General features: G+C 42.4%; 1 protein-coding gene and 1 long non-coding RNA gene across 3 annotated transcripts in view; both read left to right on the top strand.

Annotated features, from left to right (window-relative positions):
* Positions 1 to 17,567, top strand: part of KLHL2 (kelch like family member 2) — a 36,799-nt gene that overhangs the window by 5,844 nt on the left and 13,388 nt on the right. The window contains exons 2-5 of one of the 2 annotated variants that reach the window (XM_081926071.1): positions 660 to 785; positions 3,270 to 3,376; positions 5,609 to 5,730; positions 14,597 to 14,759. In XM_081926071.1, the coding sequence (XP_081782197.1) occupies positions 660 to 785; positions 3,270 to 3,376; positions 5,609 to 5,730; positions 14,597 to 14,759 (518 nt within the window). Of the gene's footprint in view, positions 1 to 659; positions 786 to 3,269; positions 3,377 to 5,505; positions 5,731 to 14,596; positions 14,760 to 17,567 lie in introns of those variants that run through there. The other variant, XM_081926072.1, reaches the window with a different exon arrangement.
* On the top strand, positions 15,573 to 17,215 carry LOC309378266. Its single transcript, XR_014171973.1, has 2 exons — positions 15,573 to 15,787; positions 15,847 to 17,215. It is a non-coding gene; the product is annotated as an uncharacterized lncRNA (long non-coding RNA).

A 17,567-nucleotide genomic window follows, 5' to 3' on the forward strand; every position in this document is an offset into this window, starting at 1 on the left:
TCAATGGCCATTCTTGCTGCCTTGATTGGCAGGCAGGGGGAAGTCTCCTCAAATGAAGTATTGTGAGATATCAGGCCCATGTGTCGTCATACTAGCACAGCCCTCCAGATGTTGTGGGACTACAGTTCCCATCAGGCCGAGCCAGCATGGTTAGAGATGATGGAATTGCAATCCAAAACATTGGAAGGCAAGCAGATTTGGGAAGGACATTGGGGCTCATGATTAGTCTATAGTGTATCATTTGCAGGTGCAGGTAAGTCATGGCACTAGGGCTTTTTTCTTTTTTTCAGATTTGGCTAAAGAGCACATCATTTTGACCTCTTTCCTTGCAGTCTGTTAGTACATCTTGAGTAAGTATCCTTCAGAGCGACTCCTTTTAACTGGCACTGTTTTGATCTGCTATCAGTAATTTAATCTGATTATATATGGGGGGGGTTGTCTTGGAGCATTTATATGCATGGATCTAAATTGTTCAGAGGTTTGGGTTGTTTGTCCTGAGTGTTGAGGGCCTGGTCAAAGCAAAGTTCTGCACCTGGCTTCCTTTCTTCAGGTAGTGATGATGCGGAAGCTGCAGAAATGTAGGCAGTAAAACCTTTTAGCCCATGTTGGTGACAAACTCTCCAGCAGACAGTTAATGAACCAGCCTTTCTTACTTGCAGATGTACCAAACTGTGCCAGCAGAAACCTCTGGATCTGAAAGATGATAATACTGAAAAGCACTGTCCTGTTACAGTGAACCCTTGGCATATGAAGAACGCTTTCAAAGTTATGAATGAGTTAAGAAGGTACTACTTCTTGATATACACATAGTCTGATTGCTTGTCTGGTCATTCACTGAGCTTTGCCATTGATATGATGTACAGGCTAGCATCATGTCCAAAGATGGGATCTGGAGATTCTCTTCTGCATGCACAACTGTCTTCCCCTCAAAAACAGCTCTCTAAAGAAAGTTGGTTTTCTTTTTGCGGGGTGGGTTAAGGTGAGTTGCATCTAGATAAACATTTCCATATGTAGAAGCCTACGCTTCTGTATCCATTCATGGTGGTAGTTCTGCATCTTAAATGTGGGTTGCTACAAAGTCTATGCAAAACAGGTGGGCTGGTTTCAAGCAGTGGGAGCTCTGTGGCCCCCAGCTGTCCTTCCCCCTCCCTTCCATTTCCCCTAAAGCTTACTGGGTGATTTTGGGCCAGCCCTATGGGGCATAACCTGCCCCACAGGAAAGAAAGTTATGAGAACTGTCTTGGGCACTGAGATAAATCCCATAATCCCTATTAGGATAGTTGCTGTGACAATAAAATGTAGACGAAAGATGGGATATAATTGTAAGAAATGGTTTTGTTTTTGAGCCTAGTTGGTGGTTTGGTGCAGGGGCACTTCGGGGGCATAGTAACAGCATCACCTGTCACTTTTCTACTCTATTTGTGTATAGTTCCCACATCCTTTGTTCAAAGTCTTGTGCACCCATGCCTGGAATGGCACAAGTGTCTCCCCCTTTTTTGGCTCATGGCACCTTGATTTTGTTTGGAAGTAATACAATTAGTTGGTAACTTCTAGCCTGTTTGCATTATGAGACTTCTTCACCCATTATATTCATGGAGAGATCCCCATACAATGACTGGGGCCAGCCCTGGAGTTGGGGATGGCATTGTCCCCACTTTGGAAACTTTGTGCCAGTGTGGATATCTGCAGGGATGAAGTCTGCTCATGAGTAGGTGCTGCTCTCCAAAGCTAGGGCAGGTGACTTGCCTCTCCTTAGTTGTTGCAAGAGGACGCTGTCACACATATAACATGTAAACCTGCTTTGTTAGTCTCAGGGTTTTGTGAATAAGCTTGATTAGCACCTGCCATCTTTTGTGGACAGGAGGGTAAACTAGTCTGACATCCACGAATGTGGAAGCCCTAGCTATTCTGTGCACAGACTGCAGTCTACAGTGTGCTGTCTGCTAGGTCTTCTCTCAGCAGAAATAAGGGTCGCTGTATTGTGTTCTGCATATATTTCATTCCTCACAACCAGAAATTCCTTGCCCTCATGTTTTTAAACGAAATGTCCTTGAGTTCATTTGCCTCTTTAAAATTCAGTTTGGAGGGGCACACTTAATGTTCAACTTCTACCATTTATAGGCAAATTGAATCTTGGCAAACAGTGTGAAACTATCTGTATATTAATAAATTGTTGTTTTGCCTCTCTGAGCTTCACCCATTCTGCAAGTGATTCTGCCATCTGTCTTGCCTCTTCCTGCTTTGAACACACCCCAATAACAAATTTTCCTTCTTTTAAATGGCTTGAATTCAGCTTGTGTTTTGCTATGTTATTATGAAAGTGTTGTTATGTTATTGTTCTGCTGTGTTGTTATGAAATTTTTTTTGTAGTGTATGTTTAAAATTCGTCCTCCTTCTTCGTTGTAAGCCGCTTTGAGCTTGGTGTTTGTGTGTGGAAAAAGTGGCATACAAATAAAATGACTGAATGAGGGATCTAGGGAAAAGGTCCAGGTAGTGAAACCATGTATGGTCCTAATTCAGTGACTAGAACATTGGGTCAATATTTTTGAGTTTGAGGTTCATTGTGTGATGTTGGACAGGCAGCTGTCTTTTGCCCTTGGTTCTCCATCTGTAAAATAGGAATACCAATGAAGTTAAAAGTTCTTAATAAGATGAAGGTGTGATTAGTGGAGAGCTGCAGATGTGATACAATAAAAATAAGCCGAGAGAGGCATGTTAATAGTGGCATCATCACTACCAAGAGGAGCAGTAAGCTTCTGGACTTTGGCTGCGCTCTCCTCATTTTATTTTTTTAAATGTGGCGGGGGGGGGGGGACTGATATTGGTGGGGTTTAGCAAAACTCCCTGTTCCCAATTCATCAACGTGGGTAATGGTTATACTTTTTGAAATGCACCTGGAAATTAAATACTGTATATCTTAAAAGCTTCTTGGGGAGAGTATACTATTAGCAGCTTCGTAGCAGGTGCTGTTTGGGAATTCTAAGAAACCAAAAAAATTAATGCAGTTTTTAAATTAGAAGTTAAAACCAGTGCAGTTTTAAAAAGTCTTCCATCTTAATTCAGAATGGCATCTGATTGTATCCAAACATAGATAAAAACGTGCTCCTTGATCTCAGGCACCATCATACAGAATTTGGTTATGATATCTCAAGAGGGGTCTGAATACAGAGCACACAAACAGCTTTCCAAAACAGACAGTAGATGTTTGCTTTCTTCCAGATTCTGCATTGTTCACAACTCATCCTCTTCTTTTCTCGTTTTCTACATAGTCAAAACTTGTTGTGTGATGTCACAATAGTAGCTGAAGACATGGAAATTGCAGCTCATAGAGTTGTGTTAGCAGCTTGCAGCCCATACTTCCATGCCATGTTTACAGGTACTGTACTACTTTGTTTCTTACTTCTTGAAACTATAGCATAGCTAAATGAGTATACAAGGTCAAAACACTGCAGCGGAAATGGAATTGGGAGGGGTTGGGGGGGTGAGAGACTGTTGAGACATCAGTTGCAATATTTGAAAATGTCAAGCTATTAACAGGCATGGAGGACTTAATGACTTTGCCGTCTTATTGCTGGAGTTCATGTTTTAGTATTTTTTGCATAACTCTAAGTGACAGCTGGACTGTATATCTTGCTGTAAATTATATGCCAGCTGGGGTTTTTCTCCTTTTCTCCCTCTCTCCTTGCACTGCTTATGCTGTGTGTTTAAGGCTGAAATGTTAGTGGGTTTTCAGGACACAAGAATGGTTGCATTTGACTTTGGGGTTGATGTGCAGATGGCTTTCCAGCTGTTGTGCTCTGAATTCCAAACCAGCATGATCAGTGGCCAGGAATGATGGGAACTGTAGCCCAACCTCATACAGAGGGCCACAGATTCACAGTCTCTTCTTTAGATGACTTCAGTGTCATTTAGAATAAATATTCAGTCAGTCATCAGGACAGTATTACTATTGAAGCTCTGGCTAAGCCTCCTTTCCCTTTATACTAAAGTTTCTTACGTTAGGAATTCTTATTTTCAGACCAAGTCAATCACTACCTGCATTATTTTGATTCAGGTGTCTTCTTAAAAGATAGATGAAAGAAAAATATGGAGTTCTCATACAAGTTAGAGATTATTCTGTCAGCTTAAATGCTTTTGTTCGATGTGTGTAATCAAATACTAGGTAGTCCATTGTTATGACCGGCTGTGGCTGTGGCTGAACACATTCCCTGATGGCTCTGGTCTCCCCTTACACGCCATTTTTATTTAGAAAATTATGATCCATCTTTGGGTCTTCAGAGGGGCCACCATGGTGGCTTTCAGATGTAATACAAGTAAAAAATGGTATATGCAATGGGATAATTAACAATGGCAGCAAGAGAACAGCAAAAAAACCCCCCTCAGTTTAAAAATTCACCTCTGTCTGTCCCACCTTCCATTGCAATTGGGTTATGTGCTCTGGCTTCACAGGCAGGAGTTTTAGCATCTCTGTTGCCTATGTATGTTCCACTCAGAAAACATATTCCAAAAGGACCAAACTATTGACTATCCAGCTAGAATTCTAGTTCGGAGACTATTTCCTTCCTATCTCATCTGTCTTGTTTTGTAATTCTATCCTATACTGCAGGGGTAGCCAATGTGGTATGCTCCAGATGTTGTTCAACTCAGTTCCCATTAGCCTATGCCAGCAGGCAGGGCTGATGGGAGCTGGAGTTTAGCAACACCATGTTGGCTACACCTGCCAGACACAATGGGCTGTATCCAACTAAGTATGATTAATGTTGGGTACAGCCCAATTACATTGGGGCTGTACTACAGGTTACAGTAGGCTTTTTCCTGCTGTTGAGCAGAAGCAGTCAATCATTATCTTTATTGTGGTCACAGACCAGAGCAGAAGCAGTTAAATATACCTTGGACAAACTTCATTGCTGTTAGAGGCACTGGCTTTTTCTGGTCTTGGAGTCTTGTTCTGAATCCTCTTCTCTTGCAAATATTTGTGCTGGCACTGCAGATGGTCTTCATGACCAGCCTTTCAGCCTCCACAAGCTGACACCATATTTCCCTATTTTCTGGCTAGAGGTGAAATGGTTTTGAGAGACAGTGAATCAAATGCTGCTGCGAATAATCCTCCTTGTGGGCTGCTAGAATTTTCTAAGGCAGTTTCTACTGGTATCATTTAAATATATTGAAAGCTGATTGTATCAAGCCATTATTCCAGTTCGTATGAGTGCTTTGGTGCCCTTTCTGCATAGTTGTCATGTGCTGAGTTTTATGAACCCATGAAGTTTTTAGCCCTGAAATTACAAATAGATATAGACATTTTAGACTGGCATCCAAGGTTTTCACAGTTTTGTGCAGATCATAGCAGGAAGCTTAGCTAAACCTGATAGTTGCTCCATAAATTCAAAATATTTTTCCAGCACTTTGTTGTTTTTATTGGGGATGAGGGGGTGTCTTCCAAAAAGAGAGACACTGATCTATATAGCTTCGTTCTGGAGAATAAGCTTTTCCTTTCTCTTCTCTTAGAGGAAAGTTTTTGTGCTGAGGAAGCCACCTGGAACTGCAACATGTTGATGCCAATTGCCAGTATCTGATTAAATTAACAGAGCTATACAACCATGTATTATAGGTGAAATGAGCGAGAGTCAGGCAAAGAGAGTTCGAATAAAGGAAGTTGATGGATGGACCCTTAAGATGCTCATTGAATATGTTTACACTGCTGAAATTCAGCTTACAGAGGAAAATGTACAGGTGAGTAGGAGGATACTGTCAACTCATCCTTTAATGGTATGCATAATGACACAAAAAGTAAGGCACTCCCCCACCCCTGTGAGGGTAATGACATTTATTTTTAGCATCTTAGTCATAAGAAGGATGTGTGCTTTTTAATAGCATTTATGTGATCTTATAGCACTTCTTTTTCTTGTTCAAAATAACTGATACAGAATTTGCACTTTAAAGTCACCTGCTGTTTTACAATCCTCTACAAGCCGTTTAGTAATTGTAGATCAAATATAATGGCCAGCCTTGGAAACAGTTGAGAAAGCAGTGGCTTGAAAGGGTAATGTTAAATATGCTGCATTTGGGTATAAATCCTTGCTTATGCATGTCAGAAGCTCTAGTGTAGCAAAAAGGGGCAAAGTTTGAATATGGATGTCAAATATACATATTGGTATCTATCATATTTAAATTGTCATGCATTCATTGCACTCACCACTGAAGTGGCCAGCAACCGCTAAATAAATAGCAAATATTTGTTCTGCATTTCTGGAGGAGCTCAAAAACACACACAGAGGAACAGGTTTACTAGTTGTCCAGGTTGTTAACTAAATAGGCATAATCAGCCAGCTTTCTAAATGAACCCAGTTGTTGTTGTAGTTGTTGTTGTTTTATTGATTTCCATTATACAACAACAATTACAAAACAAAAACAAAACTCAGTTTGCCCCCGCTTCCCCCTTCCAGGACGGATCAGTCTGTTTAATTTGCCAAAGTCCAGTCCGTGCCATTCTTCAGGATTATCAGTAAAGTATTTTATTAAAGGATGTCATATTTCAGCTAAATCATCTACATCATTTGTATCATTCAATGCATGTCATCTCTTGGTTAATTTATCTGATGCAGCAATCAACCATACGTTCTGTTTCCAATGAGAAATACACAGATGTTCCAGTCCCTTCCAATTCTGTGCCATTACTGGGCATGCTGCTACTAAAAGTAAATTAATTGGTTCTTTATAACAGAGGTCAGATTGCCCTTCTTTAGAAATGATTAATCCAAGCTTGGGGTACATTCCGTATGTTGACCTGTAATACAGCTTTTTTCCTGTAAATACCCTTTGCTGAGGGTCAGGGAACAGGTACGTGTGTGTGTGTGTGTGTGTGTGTGTGTGTGTGTGTGTTATGCAGCCTGCTTTGTGCCTCCTAAGCTAGTCTGCTATCTGACTGCAGTAGATGATACCGTCCCATCACCAGTCGTGAAATGAGATTCAGCCACCAGCCTGGTCAGCTTCTGTATCTGGAATACAGAGAGGGGTCCTTCCCCTTGGGCTGCAAAATGTGTTCGGCCAGCCTGGTTCCTGGAAAAACTTACTGACCTGAAAGCTGATTTCCTTAGTTCAGCAGATAATGATAAGACTTAAAATGTCACACTAGCATTGCCTAATTGTTGCCACAATGTACTTAAGACCCTAGTGCAGTCTTAAACAGAATAATATCACTCTTCCATTTGGGTTGGTACTGCCACATCCTTACTCGCTGCAGAACTGCTATGAGCTATGACTGCTGCAATAGCCATCCCTACAGATTAGGAAAAATGATTGTTTGCTTACCAGAAATCAGATGCCCATCTCTTTAGTGATTTGAGGGATTTGGGTTTCACTTTGCGAGCTCTGGTTTCTTACCTTACTAATCTTTCAGTGTATAATGTTCAGCGTTTGCAGGACTCAGGCTCAGCCGAGGTGGTAAATGTCATTGCTTGAACTATTAGGGCAAACTGCGGCATGTAAGAGTAGCAGAGATCTTGGTGCAGCAACATCAACCGTTATTTATGGACACACTTCATTCAGCTTTATATACTGTTTCTGATTCCAGCCTCCATACTGCAATAATAAGCTGTCCAATGTGCTGTTATTACATTTCCTGAGTATCCATCTGGATCGCAGTATCTAACACAGTATTAATGATGGCAGCTGGTGTAGTCAACCTTTAACTCAAGCTTGTTTCCAAATCTGCCAAAAGATTCTTCTGCCTGGAAGGCCTCTGTGCATGTTTTTCAGTTAGAGTTGTGATGTGGCACTTTGAGACCAATGTGGGATCATAGAATTGTAGAGTTGGAAGGAATCCCAAGGGTCATCTAGTCCAACTGGCCAGTTGCACTGAAAGGAAGGAAGGTGTAGGTCTCGTTTTTAACCGCAGAAGGGGTGCATGACTTGTCTTCATGTAGCCCTCAAGTGCTTACAAACCACCTCCTTTTAGCTAAGCTTTGATGCTGGAAGTCTGTTTGGGAAAGGGAAAAGTTCTTGTTAAGAGCTGCAGGGAGGTGAACAGTGGGTGCAGCGAGAGTACAGCGCCTTTCACCTGTGCTCCTCTTTTTCTGTTAAATTTGATTGCCACTCCCTATGTGAATAGGGGAGAGCCACATGGAAAACATGCAGAACTGCCAGCATCATATTAATATGGTCCTGAGTGTTGACGCAGCTGTTTTTGCATATATAATATACACATGCGCGCGTGCGCACACACGCACACACACACACAGAGTCAGCAAGAGAATGACTTCTGTTATATAGCCAACATTTGGTATTCTGTTGCACTTACAAGTTGCTTCTTCGTTTTCACATATTTGAAGTGCTTTGGCCCCACAGAATGTCTTTCTGAAGTCATTGGGATTGATTACATGGAGATCCCCCATCGCCAAAGCTCTTTTATAAGCAGTTTGTTTTACTTATATTTGTACTTGTAGCCTGTCTTCCACAAAACATAAGTCTCCAAGGGATTTGCAGTCTCTGCAAAGAGTGATGGAAATGGCGGGGGGGGGGGCACGACTATTTCCCCTGAATTAGGAAGGGAGTTAGAGGTAATTAAAACCTTACATTTTATTCATTTCTGAAACTCTTAGTTCATATCCATCTACAGCTAAAAGTAATTGTTTACTTGATTATGTTAATGGAGATGAAATGTGTGGGTTTCCATGTTTAGGACTGAGCCAGTACAGCAGAGCTGTTTTGACTCACCCAAGATAAGGTGGAAAGCTCCTTACCTGGCATTTCATCCTGACAGGTGTTGGTTGTCTTGTTTTTCATTGTAGACTTTGGAATCAAGCAGTGCCTCTGTTTTTCAGGACGGATGAGCTCTGGGTAAGCCCTACAGGCAACTCGCATTGGGTGTCTCCATGGAATTTAGCAAAATTTTAGTGTAAGGAGTCTACACTGTGTATACTTCAAAGTGTGTTTTATTAGACACTAGGCTGGACTTTGATGATAGAGAAGAGGTATAGCTGCAGTTATGGAAACTAGAATCCTGTGGCTACAAATTGAGGGTCTCTGCAACTGATTCCAGAAGCATTAGATTTTGCAGCCTTTACGGGCATCAATTTATGCTCCTTCACTTCAGATGTTCATGTATATGCCACATTCCCTTTGTTTGCAACCTGAACAAGCAGGCTGCACTGTGGCTGTTCTCCTTGATGGTAGAGAATTATATACAATTCTCTAAAAAACCCAAACAGCTGCTGTGCATTCCTGCGGTATGCAAATAGTGTGTGTAATGCCCTCCATCTTGTATATAAATGGCGTGTGTAATACCAGTGATCTAATGATCTCGTCCTTTGCAATTTGAGTCCTATTTCCTGTTAGATATGACTTGCCAGTATCTTTCAACTCATTATCTGGTACAGCATGTAGCATTTCTGACAAACTGTTTGGCCAAATGTTCACTAAACGCAAGAAAATGTCTCAAGCTGTTGCATAGTCAACACTTTCAACGGCAGCAATTAAGCAATTAAGGATTTTTAACACCTAATAGCTTGCTGGCTTAAAAAAATTCCTTAATTGTTGGGATTGGTTTGACCGGTTTGACATAGAAATAAACTACTGTGAGTAGTATCACACTATTTTGACTGAGACCAGCTTTACCCCCCACCCCCGAAAGTGATCTTCCTCATAAAATTTGTAGCTTCTTTCCTAGGCCTAGTCTGGTTCAGTTTAATCGGTAGCTGCTTTAAGGTGTTAGGACTGTTGAACTGTGGTGGTGTTAGGCGTAAAGCAACACCAGAGTCTAAATAGGAGGCAGGTTGAGGAGAAGGGAGATCCGATAAGACAGGATCTACTTTTGAGATCATAGAAGAGTTTATAGCATGTATTTGTGGGTGTGTTTGAACTATAATATAGGTAAAAAAGGTAAAGGACCCGTGGAAGGTTAAATCCAGTCAAAGGCAACTATGGGGTGTGGCACACATCTCGCTTTTCAGTTCAAGGGAGCCGGCGTTTGCCCACAGACAGCTTTCCGGGTCATGTGGCCAGCATGACTAAACCGCTACTGGCACAGTGGGACACTGTGGCGAGTGCCATAGTGCATGGAAACGCCATTTACCTTCCCACCGCACCGATACCTACTTATCTACTTGCACTGGCATGCTTTTGAACTGCTAGGTTGGAAGAAGGTGGGACAGAGCAATGGGAGCTCACCCTGTCACGCGAATTCAAACCACTAAACATCTGATTAGCAAACCCAAGAGGCTCAGTGGTTTAGACCACAGTGTCACCTGTTCCCTTTGAACTATAATATACCATTAATTCAGTGTGACTTACAGGTAATAATAATACTTGCAATATCATTCATTCATTCATTCATTTAGTTTCTTCTTATACATACTGGGGTGGATGTAGACTTGCTTTTAAGTCCTGTTCATTTGAGTGGAACTTCACACCAACTAACTCTGTTTGAATTCAGTCTGTTGTTGTTAATTAGGGATTTTCTCTCCACTCTTCCGATAAAATTCCAAGCTCATTAAAACATACTGGGTCGCATCCAGTGTTTAACCAGCAGGATTCCAATGGGGCAACAGGACTTCCCTTTCCTCTCTTCTCTTCCCTTCCTCCCCCTCCCCCCAAAATTTGCTCTGGAGCTGATTTTGAGGGTGCTCAGGGAGCTGGAGGGACGGAAGAGGAAGTCTCTTGAACATATGGAATTCCCATGCACCAGCAGAGCAGCAACATTAGATGCAGCCTAATGCGTTAAAAGCAGGAAAATCAATAGCAGCTAAGATAAAACAGAAGGCTCTTCACGTGGTGCCAAAACAAATTTGGAGTAGGTGCTGGGAAGGGAATCTCACAATTGAGGCACCACAATTGAGAAGGACCCTTCCCTGGTAAAGAGAGGACACCTGAAGATTTTAGTATTCAGACCGTCAAAGAGCAAATGAAAGGAATGGGCTACATTTTACCATCCAGTGAGCTGCATAATCTTTGCCTCTTGCAGGACATCACTCCCAACAGCCCAGTCTTGCTTTCTCAAATGTAACTCCCATTGACTTCACTGGACCTTTACTCTTGAAGTGAATTAATGTGTTTAGGCTTGCAGCCTAAACCTCGACAGCTAAGTCAGTGCCTTGCACTTTGCTATGCAGTTTCTAGTTCTAGATTATTACTTCGTGTTATCCCAAATTCTTGGAGCTGTGACAGATATTAAGAGTGAGGCTGTGGGAGATTGGGAGGCAGTTGCCAGAGGTACACAGTCATCCTATTCAAGTGTTCGGTCTCCTTATAAGACTGAGGAAACGTGAGGAAAAGCGTGAGGATGTGCTGTCACATCCCGCATCCCCTCTGGTGTGTCATTGCTACCCAGGTTAGAATCCTTCATGCGTTTGAGGGGGAAGATCTGATGTGAGAAGCTGCCTCCTATTCTTGGAGGCCTCCTGTGTGATGATTTAGAAGGTGGCTTCCCGGTTCAGACCTTTTCCCTCAAACTTGTGGAGGGCTTTAAACTGTACCCCTGCTTCTCTCATCTTTTCCTTACTTGTGGGGAGATTGAACACCTGAATAGGGCCTGTATATGAAATATAAATGTCTAATAAGTCTGACGTTCCCTCTGCACAAGCTATTTTAAGGTAATATCTACAATGGGAAGTGTAATTTTACAAAATAATTTACAGTAGGGAGACAGCTGTGTGTGTGTGTGTGTGTGTGTCTTGTGAGTGGCCTTAAGAAAGCCTGTGTGATTGCCAGTAGAAAGACACAGATCTGTCTTAAAAGCTACTAAAAAGACTCTAAGGAATGTTCAATGTTGTTTAAAGTATTTTTTAATACTTTTCAGGGGATGCTGCCTTTGCAAGGCATCTTACAAGACTAACACACATGAAACACAATTACAAAACCGCAGCCAGATTCAAAGCAGCAGCAGCTCAAAAAATTCTTTACCAAGTGCGATATAGCAAAATTCTTCCCCCCCTTTTTTTAAATAATATTTTTATTGATTTCCACACAAAAAAAACAAAATCATTACATTAAAGAGAAAAACATAAAATAAAGCATTTATAACAACTGTATACACAATCAATATTAAATCCACATTGTGGGATTACTTGAATCCCTCGACTTCCCTCTACTCCTTGCCTTGGTTCCTTTGTATTATCTTCATTCATGCATGTCAATAAAATCTTTATCTCTAATTACCTCCAAATTTAAACATTATCTAACATATTACAAGTGGTTTTTTAAAAAATTCTGCTAATGTATTAACTTTCACGGTATAGCACAATTCAACCAAGCACTGGCTTAAAGAAATGTATCTTTTGAAGATTTTTAAAGGCTATTGGGAATGAAGCTCCAAAAATGTGGGGCCTCACTGGGAAAAAGTGCACCTCTCATATCCACTTGCCTAACAACTATCACTGATACGTCAGGGAGCAGGAGAGCTTGAGGGGTCTGGGGAGGGAGCTGCTGGGTAGATAGATAGATAGATATTTGTTGTTGTTGTTTAGTCGTTTAGTCGTGTCCAACTCTTCGTGACCCCATGGACCAGAGCACGCCAGGCACTCCTGTCTTCCACTGCCTCCCGCAGTTTGGTCAAACTCGTGCTGGTAGCTTCAAGAACACTATCTAACCATCTTGTCCTCTGTCGTCCCCTTCTCCTTGTGCCCTCCATCTTTCCCAACATCAGGGCCTTTTCAGGGAGTCTTCTTTTCTCATGTGGTGGCCAAAGTATTGAAGCCTCAGCTTCAGGATCTGTCCTTCCAGTGAGCACTCGGGCTGATTTCCTTAAGAATGGATAGGTTTGATCTTCTTGCAGTCCATGGGACTATCAAGAGTCTCCTCCAGCACCATAATTCAAAAGCATCATATATATATTTATGTATTTCTCGCCCATCTGACTGGGCAGCTCCCAACAAAATGTTAAAAATACAATAAAGCATCAAATATTAAAAACGTCCCTAAACAAGATCCAAAGGGTGCAGTCTTTTAAGAGCTCCCATGTGTATAAATGGCAAATTCTGCCTTGAAAACTACACCTAACTGGGGTTCGATCCTTTCCTGATTTGTGCTTATGTATTTTTTTCTGGCACAGTTCACTTTTTATACATATGGTGCCAGAGAACAGCATATAACATGGAACAAAACTGAGTGTAAATATTTGTTTGGAGGGAGAGTGTGCTGGGCAGCTGGGAACATTTTAGACAAGGCCACACGCTCGGTCTGTAAACAGTGTTTGGACTTCAAGCAGAGCTATAAAAAAAAGTTGGTCGCTTTAAAAAGGCCTTGTTTCGGGAAGCATGTGGCTTGTAAATGATTTTTAGGAACGACTTGCTACATCTGAAATGAATGAGGGCTAATAGCTTTCTTGGGTGAAATGTAAAGTGTTAGCATTAGCTTTGTGCTACAGATGTCAAAATTTATTTTTAGCCCTCTGCACTGCCACCCACCCACCACTACAGCTGTTTATCTTGACTCATGCTTTTCTTGAAAGACAAGCAGTGCAAACGCAAAGGATCTCTGCTTGAGGCATTTCTGCAGTTCTCTGCTGGTTCAGTGAGCCCTTGGGAACCCGGAAGCATCTTCTGTGCAGGGCAGATGAATTAAGTGCAGTAAAGTAAAGTCAGTGGTGTCTGTCCTCTTGAATGTGTTCAAGTTGCAGCTAGCATTCCGTGGCTTCTGTATTTAAAAGTGAATACCGTATACAACTGCTAACAGCCAATGCAGTGTATACAAAGAAGCCCATTTTGTGAGCTTACTTAGATTTCATTGAGTCAATCAAATAAAGGGGTTGGGAATACAGAATTGGATAGCGCTTTGGAATGAAGCTGATCAATGTCAACCTCTTAAACACTAACCATTTTTTATTTTTAATGCCAGCCCTGTTGTGCATTACAGTGGTGCCTCGCAAGACGAAATTAATCAGTTCCGTGAGGCTCTTCGTATAGCGGTTTTTTTCGTCTTGCGAAGCAAGCCCATTGACAGCTTAGCAAATTAGCACTATTAGCGGTTTAGCGGCTTTTAGCGATCAGCTGTTAAGCGGCTTATCAGCTGATAAGCGGCTTAGCGGCTTAGGAAAAGGGGGGGAGGGGAAAAAAACGCGCAGGAACTCGCAAGACATTTTCGTCTTGCGAAGCAAGCCCATAGGGAAATTTGTTTTGCGAAGCGCCTCCAAAACGGAAAACCCTTTCGTCTAGCAGGTTTTCCGTCTTGCGAGGCGTTCGTCTTGCGGGGCACCACTGTAAGTCCTACAGTGAGCAGTAGGAGAAGAATGAATAAACCTTTGAAAATAGAAGGAACTTTGTCCCATCGTAGTTCATGCGACAAAAGGGGCAACTGCATTTCTGCAGTGACCCAATCCTTGGCAACTCATCTGGATTCAAAGGCCAGTGAGTCAGAATGATAGAAAATGAATAGAAATATCAGCCATAACTTATCTAGAATACAGGGTTTTTAAAACTTTCTCACAGCAAGCATCACAATCAACACTAGTACCGTAAATTTAAGGTGGTGACTTTAAAATGCAGACCTCTGTTGGTCATATTCTCTACCATTCTAATGTTTCTCCTAATACGTGTGCCTTAAGTTTTCCTTTTCGTTGTTGTTGAAATTGGCAATGTGTGCATGAATTTGGTTTTGGTTATTGTAGGTACTTCTCCCGGCAGCTAGTTTGTTGCAGTTGCAGGATGTAAAGAAGAGCTGCTGTGATTTTCTGGAAACCCAACTTCATCCTGTGAACTGTTTAGGCTTTCGCGCTTTTGCTGACATGCATGCATGCACAGATCTTCTGAACAAGGCCAACACTTATGCAGGCAAGTGCAACACTGAATCTTAAAAAACACACTTGGCTGGACTGTGGTTTTGTTTCTAACGCTGTCTAATCTGGCAGCCTTTTAACATTGCTTGCACAAGAGGGAATTTGAGCTACAATGTTGGGGGATGTGAAAGTCTTAGAACTGACTGCCTTGACTTTTTGCACATGCGAGAGAAAAAAAATCATGAAGCAACTAGGAAACGAGTGGATTTTAAAACCAGAAATTAAAACCACATTAAAATTTTAGGCACCAGTATAAAAAAATGAGTCTGTGCAGCCCAAGCCTTCCAGGGCTTTCTAGCCTTATCCAAAAAAATTCTCCCAGATGCTCTGTAGACAAGCCCCAATGCTATAGGGAACCTTTTTGGCTCCATGAGCCCCTCTCTCCTTATCATGATAGGCTTTGCAGGTCAAGTTTGACTTCACAGTCGTTTTGGCACAAGGTGCTTTGAAGACCCAAAGTTGGGAGTACAAAGTGCCTTGCAAGGAACTGTTAAAACAAGTGTTTCCCCCCCCCCTCCTTTTTAGCAGCGGATTCCATACAGCTCTCTTCCATGACAATAGGTGTGTGTGGTAAATACATAACTTCAACCATCATTCATTAGATGATGTCCTAAGTCATTGTATCTGATGGGTAGGTGGATGAGGCTTGGGAGGGACATGGCCTTGCAGGGCAATTTGGATACCCTAGCAGGGTAAGATTGGCCCATGGGTGAGAGGGTTCCCACCATAGCTGTCAACTTTTCCCTTTTCTTGCGAGGAATCCTATTTGGAATAAGGGAATTTCCCTTTAAAAAAGGGAAACGTTGACAGCTATGGTGCCCACCATAGCATAGGGTGAGGAGCAGTCTGAGTGGACTTCTTCCTGTGACCTATATAGCCCGTGCACCCTTGCATGCAGCAGTATCTTGGCTAAAGGGCTGGAAGCTGGGGAAAGGTCTCTCTTACTGCAACTCTGCTCCTCAGCATTTTACCCAAACAGTTGTTCTAGCATTTGGGGGCAGCAGATCAATGGCAGAGCTGATGGTCAGGGGGTTGGACTCGATGGCCCTTGTGGTCTCTTCCAACTCTATGATTCTATGAAGTTTGAGGAAGTGAGAGAAGATCCCTTGTCTTTAGTCAAGTCAGGTTTTAAGGCAGTGCAAATGAGTAGTTGATCTCTGAACTGCTTGACGGGCTCTGCTACTTGTTTGGATCTGAGGCAATGGCTTGGCTGAACTGCTGATACAAGGTAGCGTGGAGGGAAAGGTCTCCTTTTCCTTTAGGGCTCTCCAGCTCTCTGGGTACCCCTCCTTCCTGTGGGTCACCCCCCAAGAAAACGTTGGAAAGCTGTCTGGGTCCTCTGAGCAGCTTAGAACATTCAAACAAGATTGGAGGCGTAGCTGAGAATTAGCGGACATGCTTTGTACACATGAACATCTCAAATTCAATTCCTGGCTGCTGCCAGTGATTATAGACCAGGGTTGGGGAACAGATGGCTCTCCAGATGTTGCTAGGCTACAGTTGCCACAATCCCTGCTCATTATTTGTAGGGGGTGAAGCCCATGTATATCTGAATGGCCACAGGTGGTTCCCCATCTTGGTCTTTGGGGAAGGCTTCTGCCTCCGTCTCAACAGCACACATTTTTATTTTCCTTCGCTCAGCTGTAAGATTTATATAATTTCAGAACAAATTATTCGAAATAATTCATTTATCGGTTCCTCTTTCATGACAAAAGGGGAGGCCTCAAACAAGATTTCCTAGGCAACGAACTACATTCTAAACAGACGGCTGATCATAACAATGCCGCTTCAGATTCCTTATTTTTCTCGTTTCTGAGAACCTGAGTGTGAGAGAGCATAGATGTTATGAAAGGGGCAACTTGCCAATCACCTAGGCTGAATTGCTGCAGGATCTGTTGAGAATGTGGTTACTGTGTTTGAATAGCACATTAATCAGATTGGGTCCCTTTAAACTGTTGAATTACCATGTGGCAAGTGGGGCCTTCAACATAAGGTTGGCAGTGTGGAGTGCTCCTGTTTAGTATGTCAATCAGCCAGCCAGGACCCCCTTCTAGGTTACTCTATTTCCCTTCCATCTGGTTTCCTTTTCAGGGTTCAGTGGCAGCAAGGCCAAGGAAACCACCTACTGGCAATACTGCAATCACATTTCAGTTGCAGCCTTTCGTAGAACCTCATAGTCTTCGCAAACTGTCCAACGCCAAACCCCAGAGAGTTTTACCCTGACTTCAGCCCCCATAGTCAGATTTACAGCATCCAAATCATGAAGCCAACAAAAGAGAGGCCCTCTGTCTTCTGTATACCACAAACCATCCCAAAGAACTTGATCAGCCATTTCCTCCACCTCCCAACATTCTGTCTCATTCCTCCCAACCTTGAACAAGCCACCCCGGAGGTGCACAATGCCGTGTTGTACTAACTTGCCTCTGCCACCCTTTCAACTTAAAAGAATAAGCAAAAATCCTCCAATGATGGACAGAAGGAAAATACCTCCCCTAGCCAAAGGGCCCAACTCCTGCTGCGCTGCCTTGGCCATTCAGGGGCCAGAGTCCATTTAAACCAACTTTTAATTTATGAGCAAGGCAAAAGTCTTCCTCCCCAAACAGTCAGCATTCTTTGTCCACTGAACATACTCAGTACTCATTGGGCTGTTTCTCCCCTTTGGGTATTTTTAGCAGAACTTCTGTACGTCTGCAAAGCTCAGGGCTCTGCCAAGCCTGCTTCTTCCCCTTTGGTGTGTGCCATTATGGCTACAGATCTATCCACCCATTCACCTGAATATCAAATAATATTATCCCAAATGCTG

Source organism: Podarcis melisellensis, assembly GCF_964234715.1.
Source record: "Podarcis melisellensis genome assembly, chromosome: 9".
Classification (NCBI taxonomy): Eukaryota; Metazoa; Chordata; class Lepidosauria; order Squamata; family Lacertidae; genus Podarcis; species Podarcis melisellensis.